This window comes from Protopterus annectens, chromosome 1.part1 (genome assembly GCF_019279795.1).
Source record: "Protopterus annectens isolate FY-2018-M chromosome 1.part1, PAN1.0, whole genome shotgun sequence".
Lineage (NCBI taxonomy): Eukaryota > Metazoa > Chordata > Ceratodontiformes > Protopteridae > Protopterus > Protopterus annectens.
The window spans coordinates 1,855,497,467-1,855,517,590 of NC_056726.1; the positions used below are offsets into that span (position 1 = coordinate 1,855,497,467).

General features: G+C 42.1%; 1 protein-coding gene across 1 annotated transcript in view; it reads left to right on the top strand.

Moving 5' to 3' along the window:
- Positions 1–20,124, top strand: part of KIF6 (kinesin family member 6) — a 4,303,753-nt gene that overhangs the window by 1,712,966 nt on the left and 2,570,663 nt on the right. The window contains exon 10 of the mRNA XM_044084863.1: positions 19,465–19,568. Within this exon, the coding sequence (XP_043940798.1) occupies positions 19,465–19,568 (104 nt within the window). The remainder of the gene's footprint in view (positions 1–19,464; positions 19,569–20,124) is intronic.

Sequence of the window (20,124 nt, forward strand, 5' to 3'; positions counted from 1 at the left end):
TCCCCGTTTGATGGATCATCCCTCTTTGGTCCTCAAGTGAAAGAAACCTTGACTAGGTGCGAAACTGATGGCAAGACCCTTTCTGCCGTCGGAGTCCGTTTTTCTACTCCTTCTAGGCCTTACCCCAAAGGCCAGAAAGGTGGAAAGATGTGGTTCCGTAAACAATCTCAAGGGACTTCGCCTGACGCACAGTGTCATTTTCCCGCCAGAGGTAGAGGCGGGAATAACAATGGTAGACGTCGCCCTAGGGGCAGGGGGGGTCCGCAGAACCAGGGCGATCGGGAAGCCTTCCCTGACAAGCCCTTTCAGCATCCCTGAGGTGTTGCCCGACTGCCCATCTTTGGAGGCAGTCGGGGGAAGATTGTCACTGTACCCAGAAGCCTGGCTATCCCTGACTCAAGACAAATGGGTACAGTCCATCATTTCCGAAGGCTATTCTATCCCCTTTCTTCGCATTCCAAATCAGTCAAAAAAATCCCTTCCAGATGTTCCACCCGCTCAAAGGGATCTAGCGGTTTTGGAGATTTCAAAACTGCTTACAAAAGAGCAATTCAGCCAGTTCCAGCAGACCAGCAAGGATCCGAATCTACTCAAGGTTCTTTTAGTTCCAAAGAAAACAGGGACTGGAGACCAATTTTGGATCTCAGTATCTTGAACAGATCAGTCAAGAAAACAAGATTTCGATGGTCACGCTGCAATCCATCCTTCCCTTTGGGCAAAGGAAACTGGATGTGCTCTATAGACCTTCAGGATGCGTACTATCACATAAAATGAACAGACGCTCCAGAAGATTCCTCCGCTTCAGGCTGGGAACCAGTCATTTTCAGTTCAGGGCCCTGCCCTTTGGTCTCACCACTGCCCCGGTGTTTACCAAATGCATGGCAGTGGTAGCTTCTCACCTGAGACGACAAGGATTCCAGGTGTTTCCATATTTGGACGACTGGCTCCTCACAGCTCCCACCAAGCATCTCCTTCTAATGGCCAGGGATTACACTTTTCGCATTTGTCAAAAGCTGGGTATTTCAATAAATTGCGAAAAGTCTGTTTTGTCGCCTTCTCGTACTATTACCTACATAGGCGCAAATCTAGATACAGTAAACATGTCTGCGAGACTAACACATCAGAGAATAACAGACATTCACAAACTGGTATCACTCCTTCTCAACAACAACAGAATCAAAGCCAGGTTAGTTCTGAAAGTGTTGGGAATTATGGCAGCGGCCATTCCTCTGCTTCCATTAGCCAGATTCCACATGCGGATCCTTCAATGGATGCTCTTTACTCAATGGTCATACCAGCAACTTCCAATGTCTCACACCATTATGATCACGCAAGCGTGCAAAAATCATCTCATGTGGTGGATGTCTTCCCTCAGCTCGTGTTGGGAAGACCCTTTGTTCCACCAGCGGTTGCTACTCTGACAACGGATGCCTCCCTGATCGGGTGGGGGGGGCATTATCAGGGCAGGACGGTCCAGGGCACATGGCAACCAAACGAATGCCACTTGCACATAAATGTTCTGGAGATGAGAGCAGTGCTTTTAGCGTTGCAAGCCCTTCAAGACTCTCTTCCCTTGGGAACGATTGCAATCCAAACAGACAATATGTCTGTAGTGTGGTACATCAACAAACAAGGCGGAACCAGGTCATACCCCTGTGTCGAGAAGCACTCAGACTGTGGCAATGGGCGATTTCTTCTCAGCGGTTTCTGATAGCAACGCACATCCCGGAAGTCCAATCAAATTGCGGACAAGTTGAGCAGAGCTATCCTCATGCCTCACAAGTGGTCTCTGAAAGACTCTGTAGTGAGAGAAATTTTTCTCAAGTGGGGTCAGCCTTGCTGCGATCATTTTGCTACTCCCCAAAACAGCAAGTGCAGAGAATATTTCACTCTATTCCCGTTACCAGGCCAACCCAGCAGAGACGCTCTAGTCCAAGTTTGGCCCGGGACTTCTGTATGCATTTCCTCCTTCCCACTAATCTCTCAAGTGATACAGAAAGCTATCGCTCAGAAGGCCTCATTGATCCTCATTGCTCCTTACTGGCCTCGACAAGTGTGGTTCCCCTTTCTACATCGATTTCTTTTGAGCGACCGTGGAACCTGGACCTAGTTCCAGATCTTTTGATCCATCAGTCGGGTCAGTTTCATCGCTCCCTCCCTCTCTGAACCTCACTGCTTGGTTTCTCCAGTTCCAACCTTAGCCAGGCTTCCTCATTTATCTCACTCTGTTAGAGATATTTTGATAGCTTCCCATAAATCTTCCACTCGGAAGATTTATTTGAGTAAGTGGAAACGCTTCACATATTGGGCTCAAGGAAAGGACATAGATCCTTTCACTGCTTCCATCCAATTAGTCCTTGATTTTCTAGCTGAACTCTTCCATGCAGGTTCATCTCCCTCTACACTTAAAGTTCAATTGGCAGCTATTTCTAACTTTCATGTGGGTATTTCTGAATCTGCCTTAATGTCCCATAAGCTTTGCAAAGCCTTTTTGAAAGGAGTTTTTCTTCTCAGACCTCCTATAAGAAATCCTCCTTCTCCTTGGGACCTAAATTTAGTTCTTGCTTCTTTGATTCTTCCCCCTTTCGAACCTGCAGTCTCCTGTTCTTTAAAATTGCTATCATGGAAGACTCTTTTTCTGGTAGCTATTACATCAGCTAGAATAGTTTCAGAGCTTCAAGCACTCAGCTGTCGTCCTCCTTATCTTTTGTTTCATAAGGACAGAGTATCCTTACGAACTAACCCATCCTTTTTGCCTAAGGTGGTTTCGACGTCAAATCTAAATCAAAGCATTGACCTCCCTGTCTTTTTTCCAGAATACTCCAATAGGTCTGAACAAAAATTACACTGCCTGGATGTTCATCGTCAATTGAGGTACTACTTGGATAGAACAAAACAATTCAGAAAATCTGATCAGCTGTTTGTCTCCTATGAAAGCAGAAAGGGACTTTCAGTTTCAAAGGTATCATTATCCAGATGGCTAACTTCTTTGATTTCCCTTGTATATGAAATTAGACACCAAAAGCTGCCTAATAAACCTAAGGCCCATTCCACCAGAGCTTTGGCTACTTCTTTAGCCTTCCAAGACAGACTGCCTATCGACACCATTTGTGCAGCGGCTACTTGGGCTACTCCTCACACTTTCATTTCTCATTATAAGTTGGATTTAGCTTCTAGGCATAGAGCTAACTTTGGTTCCACTGTTCTCAGGAGTCTGTTCCGTTAGGCCACCCGGGACAAGGTGCTAGGGACGGTCCCATCCAGCAAGAATGAAGGCGAGATAGACAACTTAACATATAGAAGTTATGTTCTTACCATAACGCTCCATGTTAGTTGTCTTCTTCTCGCCTTCTTCTTGGCCCCACCCTCCTTCCCCTGGCCTGGACAGACCTAGAGGAGTTGTGATTGTGACCTCTCTTTCTACCACCTCTTTCTTAGACATATGCTGTTGTGCATATTTCCTGGTTCAGGATGTAGGTCACCCTTCTTTCTTCCTGTTGTTAGAGGTGGACTCTGTTTACAGTTATACTGTTACTATTATAAGCTGGGGTTAGCTTACAAACGAGATCTGAGGTAACTCTCGCCTAGCATTGTGGGATATAAGGGGAGCCTCGAGCCGGTGGAACCAACTCTCGAGCTTTTAGAGTGGCCGAGTCGGAGCCGAGGTCGGCTCCGAACCCATCCAGCAAGAAGAAGGCGAGAAGAAGACAACTAACATGGAACGTTATGGTAAGAACATAACTTCTATTTATTCTCATTGTGGGAAATATATAATTATCAACCATGGAATGGGTAAGACCAATCACAATAAATGAGATAACTTATTTTTAGTACAAAAAGGGAAGTTAGCTAAGCTTAAAATTGGCTGCAAAGGCAGCTAGCCTAATACTTACTTATGAACATATATATCTGGATCCACTTCTTAATTTCAAAAGATCAGAATCTCGAGATTCATAATATCGAACCTAGAATCTCGAGCTTTTGAAATCTCCAAATTAAGAAATAAAAGAAAATAAAAAATGACAATTGCTAAAACCATGTTATTGCAGGGGGCAAGCCCCCCTGCATCCCCCACACCCCCTGCAACTTAAATATACTAACTCCGAGATTGCACTACAATGAAGAGAATGGTAAATTTCTTGTTCCGCACTGTATAGTACTGTACATTACCATTCTCTTCACTGTACAACGATCTCAGAGTTAGTATACTTAGGTTGCAGGGGGTGTAGTAGGTGCATAGTTGTAGCAGTTGTCATGTTTATTTATTAATTTTGAGATTTCAAAACCTCGAGAGTCTGGGTTCTTTATTATGACTCTCGATATTCTGATCTTTCAAATTTAAGAAGTGGACCCATATATCTATACCCAGATTTTCGATACCTAAGGCCTAGAGACTGGCTTAGGTTTGTGCCTGTGATCACATAAGGGACATAGGCACCACCCCAGGAGTAAATTTATGATTCTTCATCCATTAATCCAAATCACGTTTGAAGAGGGTCAGGGAATTACTCTGCTTCATGCAAATAGACAGCCTGTTCCAGAGAATGAGTAATCTCTGAGACATATATCTGTCCCTCCAGCATGTTTTGTTAATGCTACAGGCCAAATTTAGATCATTGGATCAGGTAATCCTCATGCTGTTTGTATTGCGAATGTATAACAGTTCCATCAGGACTAGATTTGAGAACGTCTTCTAGGTTAGGCATAGGTCATCCGTTAATAGAGTAAATGGATAGGGCTTTTACAGGATCTGCATAGACATGTTGTTTACACCATTTATTTTTTAAAGCATATCTGAGGCTGCTCCAGTTGTTGCAAGTGCCTGGTCAGGTACATGCCGAAAGGTGCATTTTACTAAATTATTGGTCTAATAAAGGCCAAGTACAGTGAGACTATAACATCCTTGTATCTGGATGCCATGCCCTTGCTTATAAGTTGTGCCACATACAAATGCTTCCTCACCACTGTGGACACAAGATGGTCAATGTTCTATCTGTGTATCTATATCTTTCACCACTGGGTCCTAAAATTAAAGTCTGTCATTTTCTGTTGGTATTGTGTCATCATCCTTGGAGGAGGTAGTATGCTACTCAGTTCTAGTCTCATAAATGTCTGTGACACATAATTCCTATGTCTGAGTCATACTGGTACTTATGGTTTAGTGACTTAAGTGCTTGCATAATTTGGTGAATCCTGGCCCCTGACAGGCAACTAACTGTGACCTTCTCCTTATTCAGTCTGATGAGAAGAGCATCAGTGTGTCTCACAATGGAGTCTCCTATGACCAAAATATTAGGTTGTGTGGCATTACGCCTTATAGGATCAGTAGTTGAGGCACTATATGGAGTAATGTTATGTGTTGTGATGGTCTTGTTTGTGGGCATGCAGAATTGCTAAGAACAGCGTTTAGGAGGCCTTTGAGGTTTGGGTAAGTTACATGTGAGCACCTTCATATATGTGGATGTATGTGTCTGATACTAAGTATGTGTGGTGAGTGTTGAGTGTGTGTCACTGGCAACCTATTTGACATTTTTTTTTGTCTGCATTTGGGAGTCTTGCCTCCAGTGACATAGTGTAACTACATCTCTTGCATACTGTATTCATCTGTTCCAGAATTAAATGGTTGTCAGTAAACAAAGGCAATTGCTGCATTGCCTCAGGAAGCCCATGTCCACCAAGCTGGCTGCAAAGATAGCAGGAAGGTGCCTCTCCATGGTTCTGGTCCTTAATATGTGTTTTACAAGAGAATAGAATGAGGGGTGTTCGCAGCCGTAGGAGATTTAGCTGCTTTAAGTAGTATAATCTCCAGCTAACTGATGAGGCAATGCTGGTCAGCATGCAAACCATTTGCTCCTTGAGTGGAGAGGGGCTGTGAAAATATGGTACTTCTAGGTTTGGGTGCTGTAATTGTGTAATCAAAAGCTAACTTAATATGGCAGTGCTGCCTAGCATGCAAAACAGTTGCTTTTTGAGCAGTGTGGGACTGTGGGAAATTTCAGAGATAGTTCTTATAGGGAAAAATACATCTTTTAGGTGCTTGTGGCTATACAGGGCACTGCTAACTGCCGCTATCCAAAGCAAAGCATCGCCCATATGACAAACTTATACACAACCTGAAAAAAAAAAACAACTTTTAAACTAGTTTTGCCAATCAAATAAGCATACAATTAAGTTTTCCACCAGCAATTCCCAACTCAGGTAGGTGAATTTAGGCCTCTCCTGCCACAAAAGAGCAGACTTTTAACCCTCTTAATATGAAATTCACTGGTTTGGAGCCCAAGTGTTTGAGAATCACAAAATGGATTCTTAAAACACTGGCTACGACGGATACAATGTATTTAGAGCACCAGAATTACAAAACAGCATTCCTTACAGCAGTAGAAAAATTAACTTGGAACTCAAAGCAATTACAGGAAAAATAATAACTAGCACATGAAACTTAAGTAATGCAGTGAAAACATAAAGTAAAAGTGCAAATTAATACTTAAAATCATTTATCTTGCCATGGATGACTTTAGATGCAAGCAAAATTCCTCAGAAATCTCTGGTGTTGTCACTAAACACTGAGCAGCTCTGATTAAGTGAGCCAAGACTCATGCAAACATGAGGCTTATATACAAGCTGGAAAAAGCAACTTTTAAACAAGGTTTGCCCACGTGGCAATCAAATGGTAAATTGACATCTAATGGAAGTAGACATAAATGATATACAGATAAGTACTGTGGTGTTCCCTGTTACTATTTTTTGTTTAATTGTTTAAAGACAGGAAGGTACAATAAGGGGAAGGGATCATTAAGGAACTAAGCTGCTATTCACAAGAGAAGATGGTAGAGCAAAGAGAATGAGAACACTAAAATAATAAGAGCATGGGCTCAGAGGTTCATAGGAGGTTACTAGGCTAATGGCCATACAGCCCTTACAAGCCTGTTTATCCCGAGTCACCCCAATTCTTGGTGGTTAGGTGAGTGAAGTTCGCAGAGGTAAGGATCTGTGGTTGTTCATACCGACTTCTGTCCAGGAAGGACATGGGCACCACCCCAAGAATGAATTTGCAGTCATCCATCCATTGCTGTAGGTTGTGTTTGAAGAGGGTCAGAGAGGTGCTCTGTTTCATGTGAATAGGAACCTTGTTCCAGAGAAGTGGCAGTCTCTGGGAGATGTATCTATCTCTCCAGCATGACATGTTCATGTCAGAGGCTAGGTTAAGATCCTTGGAGCGAGTGATCCTCCTGCAGTTTGATTTACGAATGTGTAGCGTTTTCATCAGGGCCAGGTCAGAGACTGCCCTGTAAGCCAGGCACATGTCACCCCTTAGCAACCTGTCGGAGACAGAATACACTGACAAGGCTTTCAGTCTTTCCATGTAAGACTTAATTAAAAGTTTATACTTTAGCCGGGAAGGGGGGAGGGAGTCAATGAATAAACAAATGTGCTTTTATTAAATGTAGTTTGAAGGGAACACAAGTTAAAGTAAGGGAAGATATCTGGACTGGTCTGACTCCCCTTCTCACTGCCTGTAAGTTTATACTTTAGCCAGGAAGGGGGGAGGGAGTCAGTGAATAAACAAATGTGCTTTTATTAAATGTAGTTTGAAGGGAACATAAGTTAAAGTAAGGGAAGATATCTGGACTGGTCTGACTCCCCTTCTCACTGCCTATAAAGGGGCATAGTGTACAGTTGGATTTGTCAGACATGCAGTAAAGTAATGAGAGGGTATTTAATAATAATCTTTATGTGTTAACAGAAGGATGCATAATAAGAGTTAGGGACTAAAGTATTAGGGACTAAAGTACTATGCTGTTATCAATAACAGAAGATGATGCAGCAAATAATCTGATGCTAACAAGGCAATATGCTAAGTTTACATTTAAGCATGGGTTAGTCAATGATTAAATGAATAAATACACGTGTAAGTGTAGTTTGAAGGGAAATTTCCATCTTTATCTCCATTTGTGTATTGTTTTATATGCATAACATAAACAAAGTATGATAGGGTGTCTCAAATTAATGCATTTTGCATTTGTAAGAAATATGGAACAAAACAGGATATTTATTTAATTTTTTATTGACGTGATTACCAGGAAAAGTCCTACTGGGTAGAAAAGCTAAAAGTTGTTACAAAACATTTTAAGAGCAATAATTTTACAATCTTCAAAAATAAAACAAAAACATCTGCAGTTTAAATAATTATAACAAATTAGACAGAGTATAAAAACACTGGTTTCATGTTGGTGTGATTTTGGAGGTTATTTTGTTTTCTTATTTGTATTTGTTGACCTGCTCCTACAGGACCTTTTTTAGGATCAGGCTAATGATGCATGAATTTACTAATCATGTCAAAATAACAGTAGTCAAAGCATAATGATATTGTCAGTCAGAATAAACATTTTAACAGTTAGAATTTAGTTACATAAAGATATTGAGTGTGTGTGTGTGTGTGTGTGTGTGTGTGTGTGTGTGTGTGTGTGTGTGTGTGTGTGTGTGTGTGTGTGTGTGTGTGTGTGTGTGTGTGTCTCTGGAGGGAGGTTGGGCAGAACCTATACATCAGGCATGGATGGGACACCTTCTGCAAAACATTTTGTATTATTATTATTTGTTTCACTTTATGAGTAGTTTTGATCCAAAGAGAAAGCAGAGTAGTGTATCTGTTAGGGTGGACATCAGCAAGTTTCTCAGTCCAACTCAACTCTAAAACACACATTTCACTTCAGCCAGATATGCATGCATTTGAAATTGTGCTGTTTCCCCTAAACTATGAGCTCATGCTATGGGTGTCTAAGGCTAGCTATCCAGGTATCTTGTCCAGAAAATGGTATTAAAATAGTTTGAAAGAATATAGGGATACTGACATTTTATCAGTAGGGTCTAATTCAGGGCAGAATGGCCATCTGGATGTACAAATAGATTAAAATAAAGGAACAGGTGTCAGTTATTTTCTCATACTGTGGCTTTCAAGATATAAATATATTGAGTGACTTCAAACCTAAAAGGAATATGACTTTTTTATAGAAGTGGTATTTCATTCATGTCTGCTACAGGTATTCATATGCTAGCAGTTCATAGTACAATTGCTCACTACCACTTGCTCAAAAAGCAAGTGCTCTAAATCCCACTAGCCCAGTCTTCCATTTCTAATTAGCCCTCCCAACACCCACTCCTATAAACTGCATTGCTGTGCCAGAGTCTAAAGCATAAACCTAAAACTCTCATCCATTTCCCAGGCCAACTCTTCAGTCCTTTACCCTAAACCTCTGCTCCTCATTCCTTAACTGTGAAATTCCCAGTAGCTCCTTAAACCTAAAACTTCAACCGCTCCCTCCCTAAACCTAAATTCATCGATTATTTCTTAATGCTAAAACTCCTTTCCCACTTCCTAATTTTAACTCCCTTCCTCCCTCCCCACAGTTGGTTGCCCAAACTCATATTCTAGTTTGAGCATGAGCAGTGCTCCCTCCCCCATAGATGCCAGAATCTGTTGAAGACTGGGGGGGGGGTGGAGGGTGAGAGGGGCACTTAGTGATCTAAAAAGGGCAATTTTTTTATAATTATTTACTACCATAACATAGGTTCACTTGGAGGACATTTTAAGCTTAGCCAATTCCCTTTCAGTGCTTGAATTAACATTTTCTGATTGGTCTTGACTATCCCATGGCTGATAATTGTATATTAGCCCTAGTGTGAATAATTATGATCATACCATAGATAATTTGAGGGGATCCATGTAAGGGATACAGCAATTACGAACTGTCTCTATCCATTAGTGACTTGAGGGGCAATCCTGGAGTACATTTTCTATTACCCATCCTTCGATCCAAGTTGCATTTGAATATGGACAGATGAGCTTTGTTTTATTTTTATGGATAGTCTGTTCTGCAACAGTGGTAGCCTTTGTGATATACATCCATCTCTCCACAACATTCAGTTTAGATACCTGGACTGAGTATTTTTGATGCCATTTGACTTGCTGATGCTCAGTAGGTCCATCTGTATTAGGTCAGAGGATGCCTTGTATGCCAGACATGTCATCTGTAAGCACTCTGTAGGATACTGTGTATAGTAATACATATTTCAGGTGGCCCATGCAAGGTCTGTTGTTTAGGGCTTGTATCCTTTTAGTAAAGTATCTCTAAAGGTATTCCAAGTGTTGCATGTGGCTGGACAGATACATGCCAACGTGGGCATTATACAAAATGATTGCCCTAATGAAAGCTTTGTAAAGGGGGACAACAACATCTCTAGATCTAGTCCAATCAATTTGTTTATAAGCTGTGCAATAAAGGCTTTCTTATGACTGTGGGCACATGTTGGTCAAAAGTTAGGTCACTGTACACACAAGTTCCCAAACGCCAAACAATTGGGTCAGCTCTTAGTGGGCATTGTCATAATTTTGACACCAGTTATTATTTGGGACAAACCTTCCTGCATGATGGTTAAGTCATTTAGAGATTCAATAACTGCTCCTAGCTGCAGTCATCTCAAACTTAGCTGGCCAAAGCCCTTTGGTATTTCATTTTACTTTTGAGATGTATATGCCAAACAGCAAGTCTCAGCACCGAACCCTGGGAGACTCCATTGGTGACTGGTGTCTTCCCTATTTTGATCTCCTGCATCCTGTGAGCAAGTTGGCAATCCAGATAGTGATGCAAGTGTTTGCTCCTACATTATTCAGCTTTTGTACTACACCTGAGTAGGGGATTGTGTCAAAAGGGTTGGCCAGGCGTGAACTGTTTTACCTTCCTCCATTGCTTTGGTAACAACAGTAAAGCTTAAAATTTGCCCATGATTTTGAGCCTTTCACTCTTTCCTCTGGGCTGTTTTCAAACACATTTTTAGGGCCATGCATACATGTATGCATTCTTTAATTCACCTTACTGATTGTATTAAATTATATTTCTTGTATAATACAGCACCAGTTGTTAGAATGTGCTTTAAATTTGTAGATGTTATGTTGTCCTATCTCACCTTCATTCTTACATGTGGATTTGGAACCGATCCTTGGCTCTGACTCGGCCGATTACAGAAGCTCAAAGTCTCCAAGTTGGCTCATCGCAAGGTAGGTATCCCATCATGCAGTGGTATCAATCCTCAGATCTCATTTGCCGCTTTATAGTGGCTAAGTTAAACTTTTTGTTATGTGCTTTCATATGTATAGCTTGTCTTTCTTAGAATATAGTTAGAATACTTTTGTTTAGATAATAGTTAATCTTAGGTATTGTTAAATAGTTGTTGCTGGTTTGTCAGCTGGTCAACGTTTTTTCCGCAGGCCTTTTTCGTCAGTATCCCGTAGTGGTAGTTTAGATTATTTCTGTTTAGAATGTGTGGTTTCTTCTTGTTGAGCCCCTTTGTCGGCTCTTTAATAGCTTTGATAAGTGTGTATTTACATTGCAGGACTTACATTTTAGTCCGTAGTTTTTTTCCTGTGTGTGTGTTTCTCGGCTTAGGTAACTTAGTTAATTGTTTCCAAGGGTATGTTCCTTTCCCGTTCTTGGCAGGGCTAGGCCCATTTAAGTTTGAGGACCTAGTCCTCTCATTGGCATTTACTACATTTTAGTGTGGTGAGTTATTTTCTCCTCCTTCCAGTAGTTAGGGTCCGTTTTAGTTAGAGGACCTAACTAATTCCTTTTTGTACCTTATAGCACATTTCTGCATTTGCTACAGTGTGACAATTATGTCTAAGGAGTCGAAAGAGAAGGATCATAAACCTTTGGGTTTTAAAAAATGTCAAAAATGTACTCAGAAAATGTCCATAACGGACAGGCATAGTGTATGTGTCTACTGTTTGGGGGCCATTCACTTACAAAAGACTTGTATTTTGTTACTCATTTAGCTCAAGAGTCCTTCAAGAAAGGAAAAACAAATTGATTTTGAAAGGTCTCCTGAAACCATCCTTTGAGGAAGATTTATGTAGTTCTTCTTCCTCACAATCTACAAAGTCCCCCTCTAGCCAGAAAGAAAAGACTGCTAAAAGATCATCTCCAGTGTCCTCAGAGAAATCTGGACCTCCTGAGAAAATACCAAAAACCACTAAGACTCCTACCTCATTGGCTCCACTGCCTTCATAGCCGACTGAGGTAATCACAGTTGACATGCCTATATCGGCCCCAAGAACTTCAGAGCCGAAAAAGGATTCTTTAGCTCAGAGCCAGTCAACAGATATTCCACCAGCCTCCCACACACTGAGATCACCTATTTTTCAAAGATCTCACTCTCCAACCCTTTCCTCCAGGTCTTCTAGGAGCCTATTGGATGAAGATTTGGAGAGGGTGGTACGCAGTCTCTTGAAGGTGCCGGGGCTGGCAAATTTGCTCTCGGAACCATCCAAATCTTTGACATCCACTACTGTTCCTCCTCCGAGCCATACCAGTCTATCAGAGCCAGAATATCCAATACCACTTGCAGTAGAACCTTTGGCTCTGGCACCCCATGAGGCCTTACCAGAACTGATATCTGCTCTGACACTCTCGGTGCCATCCATAGTGCCTAGGAGCCGAAGTTTACCGGTCGGCCCCAAGCCTCTTCGGTTCCGAGTTTACCGTTCGGTGTGTCGGCTTGGTTGAGCTCGGCTCCTAGATTGGCTTCAGAGCCAATCTTCCTGGAACTGGGGGCTACCTCTGCTTCTTTGCAACCGGTGGTGTCCTCGGAACCAGAGGATTTGGCCTTCAAGCTGATGAGGAGCATGCTTGCCAAATCTACAACTCCACGCAAGGATGCTGATGTTCTTCCCCAAAAGCACCAGCTTCTGTCTTGGCAACACCCTATCCACAGGACAGCAGACATCCACAGCCTCAGGAACACCCTTTGGGTGTTCCCCATTCTTCCAAGACCTCCCAAGAATACCCTTTTGAGAAGCCTTCTCGGAAGAAAACATGCAAGAAGAAGCATGTAGACTCCCCTGTTGAGTCTGTCACCTCTGACACTGACCTTGAGGAGTCAGAAGGGTCCCCACGGTCATCCTCTGATGATGTCTCCTTTGTAGATATCCTTGAGATCCTAAAACAGAGAGGCGGCTGGACTACCATCACCCCTTCTGATGAGGAGTTGGTGTACCTGAAGGCTTTTGGATCTCAACCTTCAGCCTCTTGGGGGGTGTCAGCCTTTCGACAAGCTAATGGATTTGGTCAATTGAAAGCCATGGGAATCACCTAACATGATGGAGCCAATCTCTAGGAGGCCAAACAAGTTTTTGTCAGCCGCCAAGAAGGAGCTTGCAGAGACATCCTCATCTGTCCACCTGCCGAACAAAGACTATCGAACGATGGACAGATATGGGAAGTATGTTTTTTTCTTCAGTGTCTTTTACCCTTAGATCACTGAATTATCTTACCCATTTTACAAGGCTTCAAAGAGATCTTTTGAAGGAACTAGGAGATACCCTACAAGGTACTTCAACTGCGGGGGTACCAGAAAAGGTTACCACTCAGTTATCCACCTTAAACTCCATAGTAAATTCCTCCATGAGACTGATATCATACGCAGCAGATGGAGCAAGTAGTGCAGCGGGTTCAGGAGTTTCCCTTAGGAGACATTCTTGGATGCACTTGTGTAACTTTGCGGAACCCTTTAAGTCTACTTTTACTAATGCCCCTTTTGACGGTTCCTCACTTTTTGGACCAAAAGTTAAGGATACACTCACCAGATGCGAGCAGGAAGGGAAAACTCACTCTGCTGTTGGAGTACGTTTTTCCATCCCTTCAAGACCCTACCCTAAAGGGCAGAAAGGCGGTAAGGTGTGTTTCAAGAAATTTCAGAGATTTTTCCCAGACGCACAAGGTGATTCCTTCGCCAGGGGCAGAGGGGGAGGAAATAATGGTAGACGCCATCCTAGAGGCAGAGGGGGGCCCACAAAACCAGGGCAACCATGATTCCTTTCACGGGCGTCCCTATCAGTGCTCTTGGTAGGAGGCCTGACCTGACTGTGCCACTCTGGAGCCAGTCGGGGATGTTTATCTTTGTACCAAGAAGCCTGGCACAACATCACAAAAGACAAGTGGATACAAAACATAATAGGATACTCCATACCCTTTTCCTACCCTCCTCCTCGAACCAGAAAAATCTCGGATGTTCCACCCAATCTCAGGGATCAAGCAAACTAAATGAATCATTCAAGAAGTCCAAGTTACAAATGGTGACATTGCAGTCGATACTTCCCCTTTTAGGGAAAGACAATTGGATGTGCTTGATAGACCTCCAAGATGCTTACTACCACATAAAAATGGACAGAGCATCGAGGAGTCACTTGCGCTTCCGATTGGGAACCAGTCACCATCAGTTTTGCGCTCTGCCCTTTGGTCTCACTACAGCCCCCAGAGTGTTCACTAAATGCATGGCAGTAGTAAATGCTCACTTGAGACGTCTTGGGTTCCGAGTGTTTCTGTACCTGGACGACTGGCTCCTAACTGACACCACCAAGCATCTACTTCAACAGGCCAGAGACATGACCGTACAATTTTGTGCTCAGGTAGGCATTACAATAAACATGCAAAAGTCTGTCTTGTTGCCCTGTCACCATATTACCTTTATAGGTGCAGAAATAGACACCGTTTCGATGATGGCTCGCCTTCCCGCCGACATAATTGTGAATCTCAAACAACAGATATTGCTTCTTCTTCCCAAACACAAAGTCAAGGCAAAGATAGTGCTCAAACTACTGGGAACAATGGCCTCAACCATAACCCTCGTTCCCTTAGCCAGGATGCATATGAAAATTCTACAGTGGTTACTATTCTCCCAATGGTCACTTCAAGAACTTCCTCTGTCTCACCTAATTATAATAACAGAAACTTGCAAGAAGGATCTTCATTGGTGGATTCAATCCGAGTTAACAATCGGGAGACCATTCGTTCCACATCAGCCTGTTGCTACTGTGACCACGGATGCTTCCCAGATTGGGGGGGGGGGGCATTACCTGGGAAAGCCAGTCCAAGGCATATGGCAAGAACACGAGGCCCATTTGCACATAAGTGTTCTAGAGATGAAAGCAGTACTTCTGGCATTGCAAGCACTCCACAGTTCTCTTCCTCTAGGGACGATTGCAATTCAGTCAGACAATATGTCAGTGGTATGGTATATAAACAGGGAGGAACCAGATCATACCCACTTTGTCAAGAGGCTCTGAGGGTTTGGCAGTGGGCAATCTCTTCTAGTAGCAACACACATACTGGGAAAGTCCAATGTGATAGCCGACAAGCTCAGAAAGGGCAATATTGATGCCTCACAAGTGGTCTCTAAATCAGAACATTTGTGGAAGAGATCTTCCGCAAATGGGGCAAGCCTTGCTGCAATCTTTTTGCCACTCCTATGATCGTCAAATGGAGAAGCTACTTTACCCTAATCCCCTCTCCAGGGGAGACACCGAGAGACGCACTTGTTCACAATTGGCCCCCAGGACATCTTTATGCTTCCCCCCCCCATTTCCCCTCATATCAAAAGTCATTCAGAAAGCAAAATCCTTGGGAAGCAAGATGATTCTCATTGTTCCATATTGGCGTTGTCATATTTGGTTCCCCTTTCTTGGGCCTCATCTGCTGGAGGATACATGGATTCTGGACCCAGTTCCAGAACTGCTGACACATATGTTAGGAACGCTCCATGCTTCTCTCCACAACCTCAACTTGACAGTTTGGCTGCTCCACTTCCAACTTTAGTCAGGCTTCAGGATTTCACTCCAGCAGTAAAACACATTTTGATATCCTCTCATAAGGTGTCTACCAGAAAACTATATGCTAGTAAATGGAAAATGCCCCAATTTCTTCAATTTTGGATTTCCTTTTGGAACTCTTCCAACAAGGCTCAGGTGCTGCTACAGTTAAAGTCCAGCTAGCAGCTATCTCCAATTTCCACTTAGGACAGCATACTCCTAACTTGATGGCACATAGACTGTGAAAAGCATTTTTGAAAGGCACTTCCTTCCTGAGACCTATATTTAAAGAACCTGCCCCTCCTTGGGACTTAAACTTTGTCCTGTTGCACTTAACTTCACCACCCTTTGAACCTTCTTCCATATGCGATCTAAAGTTCCTCTCTTGGAAAACAATCTTTCTATCAGCTATAACCTCAGCTGGAAGAGTTTCAGAGCTACAAGCGCTTTCAGTCAAACCACCCTATTTGATTTTCCATAAAGACAGAGTTTCGCTTCGAACTAACCATCCTTTGTCCAAGATTTGCTCTCAATCTAATATTAACCAATCTGTTGAGCTTCCATTGTTCTTCCCTAACCATATCAACAAGGCAGAATACAGACTTCACCAACTTGATGTGCATAGACAACTTAGATTCTATCTCCACAGAACTAAAGAATTCAGGAAGTCAGATCAGTTGTTCATATCCTTTTCAGAGGCAAGAAGGGGTATGCCAGTCTCTAAAATCACATTATCTAATTGACTTTCCAATTGCATAACTTTTATATACTCCTCCAATAACAAGGAACTCCCCTTCGAAGTTAGAGATCACTCAACCAGGTCAGTAGCAACATCCACTGCTTTTCAAGCCAGAATTTCAGTGGACAGTATTTGTGCAGCTGCAACTTGGGCAAGCTCACATACTTTTATCACTCATTACAAAGTTGATTTGGCCTCCAGGGACAGAGCTTCCATTGGTTCCACAGTGCTCAAGAATGTATTCCCGTGAGCCACCCAAGAAAAAGGTGCTAGGGATGCTGTCCCACATGTAAGAATGAAGGCGAGATAGGACAACATAACATAAAGAAGTAATGTACTCACATAACGTTCTATGTTTGTTGTCCATCTCGCCCTTCATTCTTACGAACCCACCCACCTACCCCCGTCCAAATAATCCTAGAGGACCTGGTAGGAAAATTTTTGCTCTTTCCTTTATGTTGGAGACCTTTCACTATTGTTTCTCCTTTACCTGAGGGTACAGTATAACTATTTTCTATTATAGTCAGCAGCAAATGATCTGAGGATTGATACCACTGCATGATGGGATACCTACCTTGCCACAAGCCAACTTAGAAACTTCGAGCTTCTGTAATCAGCCAAGTCAGAGCCGAGGATCAGCTCCAAACTCACATGTAAGAATGAAGGGCGAGATGGACAACAAACATAGAACGTTATGGTAAGTACATAACTTCTTTTTTTGAACTGTCTTTTAGTAAGCAATGAAACAAAATGTATGAACCAATAATGACAAAACTACCCATTTCAGAAAATTGCAACCACAAAAGGCCACTCAAACTTCTGTCATTACAATCCACCAATATCAGTAAATATGCAAAATGTCTGCAGAAGTAAGTCATCTAATAATTCCACATTAAAGGGATCTCTAACTAATGAAGAGGTTGCTGCTAGGAAACAACTTCATATTTCATTGTTTCAGCTTCAAATAAAGTGGCTGTTGCCCTTGAAGAACAAATTGCCTGTATTACATTAAAAAAACAATAAGTTAGTAACATTGCAATAGGGAATGGATGGCAAACTGATAACAGGTTCATTGTTACTAGGTTACTCCTCCAAAGGAGGACATTCACAGGACTGCAGCATCCAATCCCTTTAAAGTGCAACACAGTACAGTACCAGCGATTCATCTGCATACTGTGGGAGTAGAACCCTACTACCTGTTGTGCTACTAACAATGCAAACAGACTTGGAATAAGCAGCACTAAACTTCTCTTCCCCTAAAGCTCTTAGCTTCTTGTACATTTTTTTTATTTATTTAACATTTGTTTACCAGGAAAGTCCAACTTGGAACAAAGCCAATTTTCAGCAGAGGCCCAGGGAGAAGCATGTCTTTGTAATGTGGAAGAAAACCAGAGCAAACCCACACAATCACAGGGAAGACACACAGACTGCACCCCAGCAAAGAATTGAACCAGAGAACTTTTTCCTGGGAGGCGACAACACCACCACTGCACCATTCACTTGACACAATTAAATATCTCAATTACAGAGCAGAAGAAATCTGAAAAAAGCCAACATTTATGGGGGTGGGGGGGGGGGGCAAAGGCCCAAAACCAGGGACACATTTTAAATATTGCTTGTATAATCTTAGAAAGCTGCTAAAATAGTGTTTTGTTTTACCATGTGTTTCCAAAAAAAGATAGGAAAACTGAAACTTAAAGGGCTATCATTATTTAGTGAATTCCGTTCTCACAGCCCTGCCTTCATAAGTAAAGTGGAGCACAGACCTGGCTTCAGAAGTAAAACGGAGCACACACAGCCCTGCCTTCATAAGTAAAGCGGAGCACACGCAACCCTGCCTTCATAAGTAAAATGGAGCACACACAGCCCTGCCTTCTTAAGTAAAACAGAGCACACACACACACACACACACACACACACACACACACACACACACACACACACACACACACAGCCCTGCCTTCATAGGTAAATAAAATGGAGCATTTCTTACCGGGCTTAACAGCAATAATGTGATCAAGAACATTTTCCGTGTACTTTTGTTTTAAATTCACGCTAGCGTGCAACACACACGACTCCTCTGTTGGACCCCCCTTAAAGAAAAACTCCATGGTCTTGTATGATTCCGGCGCCTATGCCCTCCCCACATCTGCTTGCCTGAACTCATATTTGAGCTCGAGCACAAGCTTCATCTTTGCCAATTTACATTGTGCTAGTCCCGGGTTTCAAGACGGTGGTTTTTGAGGGCTTGAGACTTGAGCACCTGCAGTGAACCCATTTTCTTCTTTTAATGGTTTGTGCAGTAGAAGCAATTGTAAAAAATATAAAAATTCAAGAAGAAATGGCTTATTTCCCTTTTATAGTGCTTTATATGACGTTATCTTAGTCTTTCCCTGAAAATGTCATGAGACAATATCAAAAGGTTTTGGAGATGCATCTATTCATATACAGGGAGTGAAACTAGCCAAAAATAGTGCTCTGAGGATAGTCCTTTTGTAAATTGTTCATTGTAAATAGGTAAATATGGAAAAATATTCAGTGTAATGAAACCTATCCAATAAATGCCAGAACAAAAGGCTGAAATGTCCTGGACACCTTTAATGATTTCAGGTGTAGACTTTTGTAAGAAAAATGACTAACTAAAACCAAGAGGTGTGCTAAAATGTATATAATTTGCAAACCATGCCTCAGGTGATGAGGTAACAGGAAAACATGGCATTGTTGGTGAAAGTACATTTCTTTTTTCATTTGTTAGCTGGGTAAGCCCAGAAGTCACAAGTTTTTTTTTTTTCAGAGGGAGCCTAGGAGGATTGTCTGATTAATTGACTTGTGCAGGGTCATACAGTAAGAAAATGGACGTGGAAGGAATTCTTGTGCCCTTGAATGCACAATGTAATTCCTTGCTTATTAGACAAGAATCTGCAGAAATAACGTTCTGCCTCATTAGTATGATTTTTGTATTTTTCAGCATAGTATTATTGCTGCATTATCTTATTACTACTGTGCAGTCAATTTAAGTGGATGTCAGTCACTTACTGGTATAAATGTTTAGAAAGTGGCTTCAGCTTTTGTGCATTTCTACTTGCAGATGATCGTACGTTTAAAAAAGGAAATTCAAGCTCTAAAGGATGAGCTGGCTATGGTTACTGGAGAGCAAAGAACAGAAGAACTCGTTGAGGATGAGCTTTTAAAGTAATAGTTTTTCTGATTAATTTTAGCTGACTTAAACTGTTGCCATTTGTCAGTGTCTGTTTGCTGCAAAATCTGCCACTAACTTTCACTTAATTGTGCATACCTCTCAACCTCTAACTGCAAGAAATCTGGACAAAGTTCCACAAAATGGGGGGGGGGGTAGGCCTAGAAGTATGGGCATATTTTAAATATTGCTCTTATAAACTTAGAAAGTTGCTAGAGTAACAGTGTTTGTTTTAACATACATTTTCTGAAGGATTTGAAGTCTGAAACTCAAATGTATGCCAATATTTAATTACTTCAATCTTCAGATTATCCCAGTGGTTTGCCAGAAAACCACACATTTTGTGAGGAACAGACCAAAAATATGAGCCAAAAATCTGGACATTCTGTGAAAATCTGGACGGTTGAGAGGTATGTAACTGTGCTATAACTAGCTGAAAGTATGGAGCTAGCTGCTCCTTTGTATGACAGCTGGGCTAACACTCTGAATTTAACAAGCTCATTTCTGGGAAGCAAAGGAATGTAGGATGGATCATGGATCACTGTTATTTTA